Below are 14737 nucleotides of genomic sequence, written 5' to 3'. Positions count from 1 at the left end.
AGAAGAAGAAGACGAAAGAAATGGAGGGAAGATGAAGAAGAAGACGAAAGAAGTGGAGGGAGGAAGAAGAAGAAGAGGAAAGTGTGGAGGGAGGATGATGAAGAAGAAGAGGAAAAGAAAGAGAAAGAGACCCGGATGGTAGAGGATGACGCTGGCTCTCAGGTTCTCCAAGAGCATATTATAATGTGGATATAAGTGTGTGTGTGTAGTGAAGTACAGCAATATGTAAGTGTGTGTGTGTGTGTGTGTGTGTGTGTGTGTAGTGAAGTACAGCAATATGTATGTGTGTGTGTGTGTGTGTGTGTGTGTTCAGGTTTCAATTTGAGTAAGTTTGACTCATACTCTGCACAGAGGAGACAAATCACGAGAGGAATCTTAAAGGTGGAAGAGAAAGTGATTGTGCAGCAGCCGACAATTAATCTCTCTATGGATTCTTTGCAGATTAATAATTTGGTCTATTCAACGTCAAAAAAATGTTAAACATGATCAACATCCCAGAGCCCAAAGAAATGTGATAATAGCCTGTTTTGTCCAACCAGCAGCCCAAAACCCAAAGACTCTTTGTTTCCTGTAATAAGTGCTGCTCTAAATAAGCCCAAACATTAATTTATTAATTTATTAATTTATTAATTTATCGTTGAAGCTTTAGAAATGTCCTATATAATGTAATCTTGCCCTTCACAAAAGAGGTGATGTCATGGTGACTTTCTATCAATAGATACTAAAGTTCGTCGCAGAATCTCTGGAGCATCTTCCCTCTGAGGATCTAAGCGACAGATTAGATAAACTACCCTGGCACAGATCTTCACACCGGCACTGTTTCCAATAAAAGCCCTGACATGAAGAATCATTTATAAAATAAAGCTTTGAATGTGGTGATACGAGGAAGTTTGTGGCTGTTCTGTTTACGATGAAATCAGAGTTCACACTTTTATCAGACGCAGAAAATAAACCAGCAGACGAGAATCAAAGAGAATATGTATATTTTGACGTGGACTCCAACAGCAGCAGGCTTGCAAGGCTTAATATTGTGATAATGATGAGTGACAAATCAATTAAAGAGTGCATATCAGCTATAACTCTTCTGTCTGCTGTTGTGCATGTTTTACACAACACCTGTTTGCAACATGTCCCTCCTGAATCCAACACAAATCCAAAAAGCTGCTTTTTTTCCACCACTTAATTGGTAGATAATCTGAGGGGAGCTGATAGTGGCTTGGGCTTCATCTGATCATGTTGTGACGGTGTGAAAGCATTACACCCAGGGCTCCACCCAACAGGTGCACTACACGCATGCTTAAAGCGCTTGCACCATGCAAAGAGGCACAGTCCTCGATGCTGCAGCGCCGGGTTCAACTGTCCTCTAAAAATGTTTTCTTATTCATTTGGATAAATTCAGACTTTTGATGATTCGTTTAGTTTAAAAGCTAATGTTACAATAACGATGAAACTGCGATATATTGTGCAGCCCTGTTTAATGACCAATTAAGAAACACCTTCAGTGTCCAGCGTCCTGGGAGCCAGATCTCTCTGCAAAACATCCAAAATGCAGGAGCAGCTTACCTACAAGCAAGACGAGAGTCTCTGAGCAGACATGGTTACTTCTGACGTATGAGGTGGATAAATAAGCTTATTTAAGGATAATAAGAATTGCCTTAAAATACGGTGTGCAGGTCTGGCTCGGTGCGGAGGCTACAGTCTTCGATGCGGCGGCCCACCCATGTGTTGTCCCCCTTTCTCTCTTCCCCTGTTTCTGACACCATACACTGTCCTGCCTCTCTGAATAAAGGCCAACAAGTTAATTAAAAAAGAGTAATAATAAGGTAATGCCAGACATCTAGTCTACATACGGATGAAGCAGGCTAACCAACCAGAGCATACAGTGAGTGACAATCTTTCAAGGTGTCTAATGCATGACAGCATTTTGAATATGCATGCATATTTAATGTCACCATTGTCAGTTAAAGACATAAAAGGTCACTTTTTTGGCATTAATAAAAAAGGAAGACTTTTCTGAGTTTCTGAATATGAAGCTTGATGGAAATCCGTCCTCACCTTCAAGAAGAGATCTGAGTTATAAGTCCCAACAAGGTGACTGTGTTGACTGATTTATATCACCGCAACATGAGTAACACAACACACAAACACACACGCAGGGTTAAGTGGCAGGCTGGAGGAAGTTAATGTGTGAGTTTCGTTCCCTCTGACTGGCAAACTGTCTCCAGACATGAATACATATTTATCAGCGAGGGACTCCCCCTTCATGTAGAGATGGAGGTTAAAGAGTTCATCCTTCAAACAGGAAGTTGGCTCTCCCGTGCCTTTGAACTTTCACCTACACACCACACTGACACCAACAGGTACCTGCACACTATCTCTCTCGACTCAAACAATCAGCTTTAGTCTCAAACAAACATAGTTTGATAAATGGAGGATTATCTTTGTCTGTATCCAAACTCGCTCAGCATCCGTGCATTAAGGTGTTCATTACTGCATCTTTCAGAAGCAGAGAGAGGGAGGGAGAGAGAGAGAGAGAGAGGGGTGGAAGTGAGAATGAATTAGCAGCACTGAGGAAGGATGGAGGGCAGAGAGTGAGGGGCCCACGGAAAGGGGACACGGAGGACAAGAGGGGGGGCCTCACATCAAAGTTGAGTCTGGTGGCGAGAGATTAGGGACCGCACTGCAAGAGGGGATTGTTCACTCCCCAAAGGGTACGAACATGTGTGTGTGTGTGTGTGTGTGTGTGTGTGTGTGTGTGTGTGTGTGTGTGAGGGGGGGGGTTCAGCTCCTCTGGGTCTCTCTCGGGGGGCTGCATTCCTTGTCTGTCATGTACTTTATGGCCCCTTCCAGCTCAGATCGAGCCCTACACTTTATACATTGTCTGCCTTGTTGCCTATTGTACACACTGAACTCAGAGTGCACGCAGGAGCCTCGGTGGAGCGGCCATTTTGGACTTCAACAACAAAACTACAAACATAAAAAGCCAACAGGTGAAGTTATATTTCTTACAAGGCTGACAACAACCTGGCTCCAGATAATACGACAACTGAGACATCAGAAGAGCACAGTGTGGCGTGTGACCTGCTGTGAATATAAAGATAGCTAAATAAATGTGCTCGAGACGTCACACACTCTGGTGACCAGGTTTTAAGCTTAAACACCCCTTTAAACGTGGAGCATTTTAAACGTAAATATCACCATCGATAATGTTTATTTAATCGTAGGAACCGTGATCGGGAATAATGTACGGTTAATTGTGCAGCCCTATAATCCACCAGTGAACAAACACACGGTAAAATGTAATCTACACTCCCTTCAGTACATCCCTGTCCGTACCAGCACACAGTATCTGTACTGATTTTGCATGTGAAGGTTTGACCCCAGAGTGCCGGCACCATCTGAGAGGAGTGTTGAAGAATGTGTCTGGCACTCGATCAATAACTGTCATCATCTCATCATCATCTTATTAAAACCTCATTTATCTCATAATACAAAGCTTCAGGTCATATCCAGCTGCATTCACTGACACCATTATCACGCTGTAACAGATGCCCTAAGGTTCGTCTAAATGAAAAAACACTGAGTCATAAACTGAGCAGAGATATTCCACCATTACAAAACACTGCACGAGTTCTTTAATGTCTAATCTCAATTTGAAACTACGCTACAAGCACTGACAAGACACTTCATGTTCTAAGCAATAACTGGTGGTTAATTAAAAGGGACATAAAACGGGAAATGTACCACAAAAATTAGAGTTACATACGAAATTGTTTTTTACTTGATGTCATTGTACAAGCAAAACAATTGGGATAAACTGACAACGAAAATAAATCATTGAGGCCCGAGTCCACATACCGGCACTTCCTCCTTGAATATTTCAAAATAAGAGGCAGAAATGTTCTTTAAAGGTGTCCTGATGCCACGTGACCATTTTTCCTCATCAGTCTCATCGCTTAAAGCGGAACACTAAACTGAAAGGCATGCATGTGTGAACTTTTAGAAGTCTTCCCAGAGCATGTGGGAGGTCTGCATGCCCCTGCTGGCGGGTAAAATGATTCAACCATCTGAATGATGTCAGTGTTCCTCTGAATCACTCCTCCCCTCCACTTTCCACAACGTGCTTACTTTCTGCACGAACTCCCTTCATGAAAAAGGTAATAATTTTACCTACCTACCTCACCTTGTCTGTAGGTATGTTTTCGCCTGCCTGCCTGCCTAACAATGCAAGCTCCACTACTGAATCACTAAGTGACAAATTGCGTAATAATCCAAGACGGAAGTTCTGCTGGTAAACCTGCACCGGCGTTAAACATGTTCCAACACCGGAGCGCGTCAAAAAAAGAAGAAAAAAAAAACAGGAAACTAGCGCAGCAATGACAAAACAAAGTGCAGAAATCCGAAGAAGTCATGCAGTCAAACCAGATCCAACATCGCTCCAAAGCAACCCTGCAGGGGCTGCTTTTTTGAAAATCACTGTTCATTCACTTTTCTGCAGCACAAACGCAGTTTTAAGTCGTAATGACATGAATACACCGCAAAACAAAGTGCGACTGCGCACGATAATCGATTTAAAATAACCACCTGACAACAGAAACGAGTCCTTGCAGAAAATACCTGCTTTAATTTAACGAGTACAGAGTAAAACGTGTAAAACTCTGAAGCCATTATTTAACATGTAGCCTATTGAAGCAGAATAGGCTATAGTGAAATCCTACATACAATCTTTTCACAACTGTGCACTACAAATGTGATCACTTTTGTACGATTATTATATGATTACTATGGTACTAGACGTATATTAAAGTCCCTTTTATTTAAAAGCCATAAATGTCATTATGTGCATGATAATAATGCGGATTGGTGAGGTTTTTGTGTTTGCCTCATCATGTTCAAAGACATCTCCATGCTGATCCGCAGGTCTGCCGTGCACATGGGCAACAGGTCTACCTTGGTGAAAACCTCACAAACTTGCACGGTGGAATCAAAGAAACAAACATACCACAGATATCGATTCTGGCTCCTTAAAAAGCATCACATGTTATTAAAATGATCGTGCGTAAAGTTGTTAAACATTATTCGCTCGGTAAATGGCTGCAATAAATCCTGCAAAAACCTCCCTCCTCCTCCTTCTCCCCGGTTGAAAACTTACATAACCATCCACGCTTCTTGCACTCATCCACGGCAGGAAAATGTGGAAGAAAGGTGTGTTGTCGTCTGTAGACTTGAAGTGTGGAAAAAAGGTGTTTAAAAGTTAAGAAAGAGGAGCGTTGAACTTGAGCGCAGATCAGGAGTCGGTCTCGTCCTCTTGCTGGAGTTGTTCACTCTGCCGGAGCATGCTGCTGCAGATCTCTGCCGTGCAACCTTCTCTCTCTCCCTGTGTTGCTCGGTGTCTCTCACTCTTTCTGCCTCTCTCTCTCTCTCTCTCTCTCTGGCTCGTGCTCTCTGCGTGTGTGTCCCACAGTTCACTGGGTTAACTCGAGTATGGGTCGGCCCATCTATACTCGACCTGCGGGGAGGGAGTGAGAGCAGATTGGTCGCTTCCAGGTGAGAATGTCAACTCCCATTTGCTGTGCCCAGAGGTTAAAAATGTGAACAGGAACTACTTTTTATTTTCTTTACGCCCACCTTACCACTAATCGCGCTCATTCTCTCTCTCCCCCTCTCTGTAGTCTCAGTAAACCTCGATTCACCACATTTCATTAGCAAAACTTTCCCTTTCCCCCCCTGAGGAGCCGAAACGCACAGAACATCACTATGTTTGTTTTTGTTTTTTTTAAGACACGTTATACTTTTACTCCACTATATTCCACTACATCCATCTTTTCACACCTGAAGTTGTTTGCAGATCAATATTTTACAATCAGATTATATTATCATTTAATTATGCTGTATTGTCATGGTTGAAACAGATGTTTTAGTCAAGTAACAGTAGCAATACCACAGTATAGGAAATAAGAACACATGTAGGAAAATAACCCTTACTAAAGAAAAAGTGCAAACGTAGTAGCATCAACAAATAGTCTATTAATCGTATACTGAAGGTTTTAAATGATTATTTGCTTTCTAAACAGCATTTTTTATGATTAAAAAAAGTCCTAATTCCTGCCTCAGTTTCCCCTATCGACTAAGTCCGGGGACGCATGCGCATAGAAGAACCCGGAACTGGACTCCACAACAGCGCAACCTAGCATCTCTGACGGGTTTTAAGGGGAAATTTGGTGATTAAAAGATGCAGCTTCACTTTACTAAAGATGTTTTACCGGACACTGTCAGCACCGACTTTCAGAACCTTAACAAATTCAACGAGCAGGTAAAAACGGCACGTTTTAACCGCTTTTTATCCAGAAGGCTAAACGAAAGAGCAGCAGTTTTAGCTAACTAATCTATATTTCTCTCTCAGCTAGACTAGTTTCTCTGCTTGAATCTCATTCGAGCTTTTTTGTGATATACCTGTCATACTTACAAGGATTTTAAGGTGAATTAAAGGGTCGGTTCTAGTGTATTTTCTAGATTTATTAGCTCGTTTTCCACAGCTGTCAGAAAACAGTTGACAGCTCGTGAGAATCATGTGACAGAAGACTTTGGCTCATATATATAACATAACAGTCCATATACCGACTTTAAATTCTCCTATAGCTTACTAGAAATACAAATGTTCAGAACCAATAACCTGTGGAGTCACAGAAGCAGAAATTGTTTGTATTAAGGTTTATTTACTGCACACTTAGATTGTAAAAATAGGTAAACAATGTGTTCCTTTAGCCTACCTTATTTATTTATAGTTTATTTGTAACCCTTAATTTAAAAAATATATACATTAGAAAGTTGTCATCAAATATACCCAAAGTGTTAGATAGATTGATTAACGCTGTCTTTTTCAGCTGATACTGATTATTATAATATTTAATGTATATAGTATTAAGGAAATCTTGATACTGAGCCAGAAAGATACAGAACAGGACAAGCACAAACTGGTGTGTAATGGTGATACTGTAACTATGGTGACACTTTTTCCTGATATAAAAAGCTGATCCAAGAGCATTTTTCTCCAAAAAACCAAACAGCTCAACACTTTTTTTCTTATTGTGCAGCAATTTCTTCGTCTAATTGAAATTCTGTTCCAGTTCCTGCTGGAGCCAAAAGAGGTGAGCGAGTTCACGCGCACACACACACACACACACACACACACACACTGAATTTTGATGTTAATGGGACTTTGGACTCAGTGATTAGCCTTGATAACTGAACCGAGGTAAAATATTGCCTGTCCCTTTGTGTGTGTGTGCAAATGAATGCATTCCTCTGTGTGTGTGTGTGTGTGTGTGTGTGTGTGTGTGTGTGTGTGTGTGTGTGTGTGTGTGTGTGTGTGTGTGTGTGTGTGCGTGCGCGTGTGTAGACGGAGAAGTTCATGCAGCAGCTCAGTGAGTTTGCAGGGGAACATGGGATGAGTGCTGGTCCTCTGAGGAACCTGATGAAAAGTGTTCTCCTGGTGCCACAGGGTGGGAAACATGCATGCACACACACACACAGCATCCACTGCACAAAGACAAACATAATAAATCCACTTATTTCCAGGTGTAGACCGAGATAACGTGCAGGGAGTTTTGGTGTGGTTGTCCCCTTTGTTGCTCTGCCTGCCTTATCTACTTCAGTTAGGGATTTCCTTCATTTCCCAAAAACATTTGATAAACCTCCAAAGAACTCATCTGGACCGCTTAGATTTAATATTGCAAGGGGAAAGACACCATGAAGATAGTTTTGTGTGTCCTCAAACACTCTTTCTTAAAGGGGATTTCTGGGCCTTATTTTTTTGCAGCTGGCCGCTGCAACGTCATTCCTGCAGGAAATGTGCAGAATCAAAGTCATCCACCAAAAGTTAATATATTAAAAGATGATGACATTACGGAAAGGACAGAGATAGACTTGCCGTTTTTCTAAAGGAGAATCTCGGTTACACTGCTCTTTTCAAAGCCACCAGACCCCATTGACATAAACATGACTTTGTCTTGCAGAATGTGGGAGCTGTAAGTCTACTGCTGCCTTGACCAGTTGGTTTGTTTGTTTGTGTTTTTGTGTGACTTTTGTTTTTTAAAAGTGTTATCTCAGATGCAGCACAACACAATGACACAAACAAGCTTACCTATGCTGGCAGTGGTCAACCAGCAACTCCTGTGTCCTGCGTGGTAAAATAACTGTTTTTGTCAATGGAGCCTGGTAGCTTTGAAGATCTGTATCTGCAGGGATACCGCTCTGAATTGTTACTGACTGTTTTAACTACCGCCTGAACCTGTCTGTGGTGAAAACCTTCAGTGGATATACTATGATTGCTGACATTGCAGCCACGTCTGTCTGTTTTGTGGCTGCTGGAGCTAATGCAAAGCTTTTTGTACAGATTGATCATTCAGTCCAATAAATATTTTTAAAACTGGCCCAGGTTTCAAAATAAACCTTCGTATTTAATTTTTTTTATTTTTCCTTAAAGGGGAAGTTCTGCTTTTTTGAAGTGGGGTTGTATGAGGTTCTTTAAGTGCTCGTAAGGTTACTATATAAAGTAGATAACAGTCAGCACAGCCCCTGTTAGGAGAAGCCGGTCAAAGTTCCTACGTGGAAGCTAAGCACAGATGCAGACGAGGCCTTCAACAACTATCCTTGTAAACAAGACTAGAGGATCTAAACTCCTGTCATTTGTATGCTAAAGATGCAGCTCATGCCACCCGGGTGTTCGCTTAGCTTACCATAAGAGCTAGATGCACGAGTAAACAGCTAGCCTGCTCTGTTCAGAGGTAAATAATCATCCGAAAGCTTTTAATGCTCACTTGGTAACATTTTCTGTTTCATTCATTTAATTTATTTGTAACTGTAACAGCTAGGCTAGTTGTCTCTCCCTTCTTCAAGTCTTTATGCTAAGCTCAGCCAAGCTAACCACCTCTTGCTGTAGTTTTATATTTAACGTACAATCATGAGAGAGATCACAATCTAACTCATGGTTTAAAAAAAAAGGAAGAGCATATTTTACAGACTGCGGAGCTGCATAGTCTGTTTTCCTTCTGCTATAAGTTTAGAAATGTGAGATGGTGTAGGTGAGAGCAAACTACAGCTAGAAAAACTCCCAAACTCTCTTTCTCTGAGGGCAAAAACATTCACTTTGTTTTAACTGTGTTTAAAGGTTTTTTCTTTGTTTTTTGATTAGTAATTTATCATGCAGCCCTGCTGTTTATAGTATCACCCCACCTTCTCGACCACAAACTTATGAATGCAAATAGTCTAGAAATTTCCCACGACACTCATCTTGATACTCACAGTGAAAGCTTCAGCTGCAGGACAGTTTCTGTCACGCTGACGGCGATTGTTTCCTGTTTCCTCCTCAGGAGCCCTGAAGAAAAACCTGACAGCCGAGCAGATCAAAGAAGACCTCGTGACATTAGGTACACATCCGACTCCTGCACCACAGCGTCAGTCATTACTAAAAAAGGTCCATTTTTAAAGCTGGGGTTAAGGATAACCACTGGATAGCTACCGCTTATGACTGCCTGTCATGTTTTACAGTCTGGATGATTCCCACACCATTTCCACTGATCATAAAACATGACACCAAACCTGCTTTATCTCTTACTTCCTCAGGTGTAAATGAAGACAAGGCGGCTCATTTTTCACAGCAGGTAACTTCACAGAAAATCTAAAATGACAAACTTTTAATCTACAGTTGCAACACTACACCTAACACCAGAAAAGGCATGTATGTCAGTATTATTCAGTATATTCCAGGCTGTTATTTTATTCTAAATGACTTATAAGGATAACAAGCTTGAAAGCTCTTCAGCCAGCAGAAAACATGAAACTGGCTGTAATGGCTGCAACACAGTCCTCCAAGGTCAAATGCTTAATCAAAGTCTGTCCACTAAAAGTGCTTTTTATTATCAGTGACCTGCCAAGATTGGTTTCCTAATTGTTAAGACCTTAAGACAGACCTTTCCTGTAGTGAGTAAGAGGAGGAAAAACAGCTACCAGACTCACTGATAAAAGCAAGACTGTGCAGAACACTGGAGATGTTTGTCTACGGCTGCTTCCACCAGTCACTTATTGTGTTGCATCTGAGCTCACCATTCCAAACAGCAAGGTCACACAATAACACAAGCAAACGAAAGGATGGAGGCAGCAAGAAATGACTGTTTGGTGACTTTGAAGACAGAGACTTAATGGCTGTTACTGGTCTCGCTCTTAAACAAAAAGGTCTATCTCTGTGGAGATCCTTTCTGTAATGTTGACACTCACCATCACAGTCTGAGCCTGTCAGTGACAAAAACAAACCTTTAGCGGGCGTACTTTTCATCATTTACCTGCAAGAATTACGTTGCAAATTCATGAACTTGCCTGTAATGGTGAAAATGTCCAATCCAGTCGACTATTTTGGGATTAAATCAGCTTTTTTTATGTAATCTAATGATCCATCGTAAATTAACTTATGTGCTTTAGAAGTCACATAAAATGCTTTCTCATCGTACCACATGTGATTTTATGAGCACATGACGTCTGTAACTGTGCTTTGCAGTGGGGGGAGCACTACGCAGCACTGAGCAGACTCGCTGTGGGACAGACGCTGATGGTCAACCAGCTGGTGGACATGGAGTGGAAGTTTGGAGGTAAGACAAAGCCAGACAAAGCAGTACAACCAAATCCAGGAGGGCTGCAGTTTTCTCTCCTCTACCGTCCATATTCATGAACACAGAGTCTAACGCATGTTAACATAGCTGTCCTCTAACTCTTTGTTTTGGCTGCTTAAGTCTCATTTAAGCCCCGAGTGCACAGCCGATGGGTCCCTAACAGGCCTCATTGTTTATTCATGCAGCCTAATGACCTCTTAAGACTCCCAGGTTGTAGAAATGCTAATACACCTGGGCAGAGGGCTCATTAGCACTGTGTTCATCTATTGAAATTAAAAGCCACTCAGCTTCAGTTGACGAGGCGAGTAGGCAGGGAGTGTCTGTGTGTGCTGCACTCTGCTGCAGTTTACTTCAGCGTGCTGTTATTGACATGCAAAACACCAGCCAGGTGAAGGGACCGTGTCTCTGCATGTAGCTGAGGACTTGGGTGGATTCAGCTGGGCTTCTGATGTGGTTAATGTCTAACCAGTGATCGAAACTGAACGAACCAGAGTGGCTAAATGTGTCACTCAGCTGCATGCACTTTCACGCCCTTTATTATTACAAAATGTTCACTTGAGGAGCGAAAACATAAAAATAAAATAAAGCCAAATAAAAAAGAACCGCTTTAAAAGTTGCAACAACCTGTCCTTGTTTATGAGTTAATCTGTCCTCTGCATGTTGTGTTTTTTCACCCTCTCAGTGACCGTCGGCACCAGTGAAGTTCAGAAAGTGGGCAACATCTTTCTGCAGGTATGAAAGCTCCGTCAGCCCGGCACTCACCTGACTGTTACACACTTCTTTGTTCAGTTTTTTTAACACACACTTTGTCCTCTTGCAGTTGAAACTGGTGGTCAGAAAGGGGACTTCCACTGAAAACGTCTACATGGGTAAGTGACTTTGTGTGTTTACTGAAACAAACTGCAGGAAAGAACGATTTGATTCTGCTCAGGTACTTCCTGAACCTGAGCCTCCTGCCAAGGCTCAGATTCAGATGGATGAAGCAGCAACAATGATAGTTGATGCATTAAAAGCAAGTTCTCCTTTTAATTCAGTGTTCCAAAAGAGGAGTTATATTCTGGGGAAAGGAGATATTGAGCATACCTGAAATTGTTCCAAAACTTGGAACCATTTCCAGAAGCACGTAAGGGTTATCATAGAGATAGATTTGTGGCACTTAAATGGAAACGTGCTGTGTTGCTTCACACAGGCACACAGGTCACTGAGAGAATGTCCAGTTGATTTACTCTCACGCTCAAGTCCTGCTTCTCCTGTTGCTCAGCATGTGATAGCTTTGATAATATATTATTTCATAACCTGAGCAACACTTGCAAAGTAAAATTACGTACAATTAGCCAGCTTTCAGAGCAGCATCTTCGTTAGATTCCTGCACGCACAGTGGAAGAAAAATCAGAGCACCTGAGATCTTTAGTTTAATCAAAACTGCTCCTGTCAACGATTGCTGCGTCTTATTTGTGCACAGATCTGGGATAAAAATGAGTTAGAAAAGTATGACTTGCTCACAGCCAATCACTGCAGGCGTTATTTTAATAATGCAACATGTGATTGGTCCATTACTGCAGCAGCAACAACCCTAATAGAGATGCCACCACATTCACTCACAACAGGCCTGTAGCTATCTTAAAACCACTAGATTATTGTTAGCGCCCTATGTCTGCCTGAGAGGAAAACGTATCTATTCTGTCAGTTTATCTCAAGCCCTTTCCACACATGCACTCATGACAATGTCCAGAAAGTTTCAAGACAGTGTGCCCCATGAGGCAGGACATTCTGCATCAGCCCACACAGCCAGAAGCTCCTGGACCTCTTCATCTCTCCAGTTCGCAGACATCTTTGCTGCCTGCAAATGATCCTTCTTCTTCTCAACATAAAAATGTAGAATGTGGAGGCGGGCACAGGAAGTGTTCTGGTTTATGTTCATGGTACTTTTGTAGTGCGAGTAGTATAGACCAATCATGTATCAGCAGGCTTCTGTGTAAGCAGGAAAAACAGTCCGCGTGGAGAGCAAAAGCTGGCGGAACATAATCCGGCATGAAGACATCCCGACTCCCATCAGTGTCCTCTGACGACAATTTAGCTTCTTATTGATCTCTATAAACAGACACCTGCAGCAAGTTCAGCTAACAGTCTGTTCTAGATCTAACATTCAACTTGAGACAAATCTGCTTGACGCTGTGTCACAAAGGCCGTTCAGTGTCAAGATATCCAGACTTACTTGAATGCATCATAAATGATGGCTCCGCCCTCCGTCTCATGTTACAGTAGTGTCCTTCTCCTCAGACCTGACAAAGCTTCATGTTGTTCCTAATCTGCATCATGATGTTGTTCTTTCAGCAAACTGAAGAGCCGTTAATTAAAGTCGATCACAAGAGAATCTGTTTCTGTTTGGGCTTCATCCCGCTGCAGTAAGCCAGAGTGCAGCCTCTGTGTAACTTCCTGTTTACAGTGAGACTGAGACTCAGCACAGACAGATGAACGGGCGCTCCTCCGGGGGATGGGACGAACCGAGAGATGACAGCGTTCTGGAGGGAGAATTTCACTTTGATCTGAACACACGGTCGCTTCTCGAGCTGCTGACTGGACTGTAAACAATGCAACGCACGGAGAAGGAAGTGTTAGCTGGAAGTCGTTTATCACTAAACGCTGGCTGACCCGGATTGAAGGGTTCCTGGATTGCCCGTGTTGTGCTCAGGGCATTTTTCTGCAAAAATATTTGGATGAGGAGGAGTGATGGAGGCATTTCCGCAGCTAAATGAATAAAAATGACCAACATGATGAGTGTTCATGGAACAGGTTGAAGCATTACTGTTTATACTGAGTGTGCGAGGGAGCGCTGGAACTGCTGTAATATTTATGTTTTATCAAACTCAATTCATCTCAGTCTAAATATTTCCTGTCTTCTCTTCCAGAGTTGACGCTCCCTCAGTTTTACAACTTCCTACACGAGATGGAGAGAGCCAAGGCCAGCATGGAGTGTTTCAGCTGAGTGTGTGCGTGAATGTCAGAGAGAGAGAGTGTGTGTGTGTGTGTGTGTGTGTGTGTGTGTGTGAGAGAACATGTCAGGATGTAGCTGCAGGGTGTGTGTGATGTGTTTTTTTTTCTGTGTGGTACCTACGGTGACTGAGCGAAACAAATTTTATTTACCGTCAAACATTTCTACGAAGAAAATCTACAAATAAACATGAAAAACTGAAACACGATCAGACTCTGAGGTTTGTTCGTCTTTGATGCATGTGGGAACAGAGGAACACTCCTGGTTTCTTTTCCTGACGTTAGCAGGGAAAGTGTTTTTATGAAGCGACGTTTCATTGATACTCTCCTCTCTGTCATTAAGATGAAACTCCAGTGAGCCCTGTGGGGGGAAAAGGCACTTTCATTCAACACAAACACTAAAAGAAGAGAGGAAACCTCACACAGACCTGTTAGATCAAGTTCAGCGCTGATGTTTGCAGAATAACGGGATGAATTGAAGGAATATTGCGTGCAGACTTTATACATTTAGCCCTGTAGACACACACGCAGTCATATAGTATAACCCTCCGTTTATTTATAGATATAATGAGCAGTGATGAAAGCCTTTAATGCCACACAGCGATGCATTTAAACCTCGAGGCAGATTGCGGAGGCTCGGATGTAACGTGTGTCTACTAGTCCTCGTCATTGCTCCACATTTCTATTCTTTTAAAATATACAGCAATTAGCTCAGCTAGAGTCATTGTCTCTGCATGTCTGTGAGAGTGGGGTGGTTACATAGTCAGGGAATATGGCTTTTTTATGACACCTTGAAGGCTTCTCGTGAGGCTACTGTGGCTCTTATTGCTCCACAATTCTCTCTGTAAAGTGTCTAACAGATTAATAAATGTATAATATGTCTGGAAAGTTGCCTTTTTGGTCCCAGAAAGGTTGTACGAGAGCTACAAGACAAAGTGGTGTGTTTAGAAAGCCTGTTTTAAGTTACCATAGGGATGCAAAATCTTAGAACACTGCACATTTTCAGTCTTGGAACTTTCGGCCTTTTGTGCTTCTCGGGTCGCTGTCGCAGCATACAGAGCCAGGTACTCCTGACCTTTCCC

General features: G+C 42.2%; 2 protein-coding genes across 3 annotated transcripts in view; one reads left to right on the top strand and one right to left on the bottom strand.

Moving 5' to 3' along the window:
* dnmt3bb.1 (DNA (cytosine-5-)-methyltransferase 3 beta, duplicate b.1) overlaps window positions 1-5300 on the bottom strand; it is a 37467-nt gene extending 32167 nt beyond the window's left edge. Inside the window, exon 1 of the mRNA XM_069659743.1 lies at window positions 5153-5300. Coding sequence (XP_069515844.1) covers window positions 5153-5160 — 8 coding nt within the window. The 5' untranslated portion in view covers window positions 5161-5300. The remainder of the gene's footprint in view (window positions 1-5152) is intronic.
* Window positions 5301-6166: 866 nt separating this feature from the next.
* On the top strand, window positions 6167-13858 carry commd7 (COMM domain containing 7). Of its 2 annotated transcripts, none has more exons than XM_069660032.1 (9): window positions 6167-6313; window positions 7128-7148; window positions 7400-7502; window positions 9372-9428; window positions 9625-9662; window positions 10553-10643; window positions 11347-11396; window positions 11485-11533; window positions 13574-13858. In XM_069660032.1, the coding sequence occupies exons 1-9, from the start codon at window positions 6233-6235 to the stop codon at window positions 13648-13650; spliced, it is 567 nt and encodes a 188-aa protein (XP_069516133.1). In that variant the 5' UTR covers window positions 6167-6232; the 3' UTR covers window positions 13651-13858. The 2 variants fall into 2 exon arrangements, with proteins under 2 accessions (XP_069516133.1, XP_069516132.1); XM_069660031.1 differs by having other exon boundaries at window positions 7095-7148.
* The last annotated feature ends 879 nt before the right edge of the window (window positions 13859-14737 follow it).

This window comes from Semicossyphus pulcher, unplaced genomic scaffold, assembly GCF_022749685.1.
Source record: "Semicossyphus pulcher isolate SPU_LCO1_2020_fin unplaced genomic scaffold, fSemPul1.0.p SCAF_13, whole genome shotgun sequence".
NCBI classification, from domain to species: domain Eukaryota; kingdom Metazoa; phylum Chordata; class Actinopteri; order Labriformes; family Labridae; genus Semicossyphus; species Semicossyphus pulcher.
The sequence above is the reverse complement of the archived record's forward strand: the minus strand, read 5'-3'. Positions and strand labels throughout refer to the sequence as shown.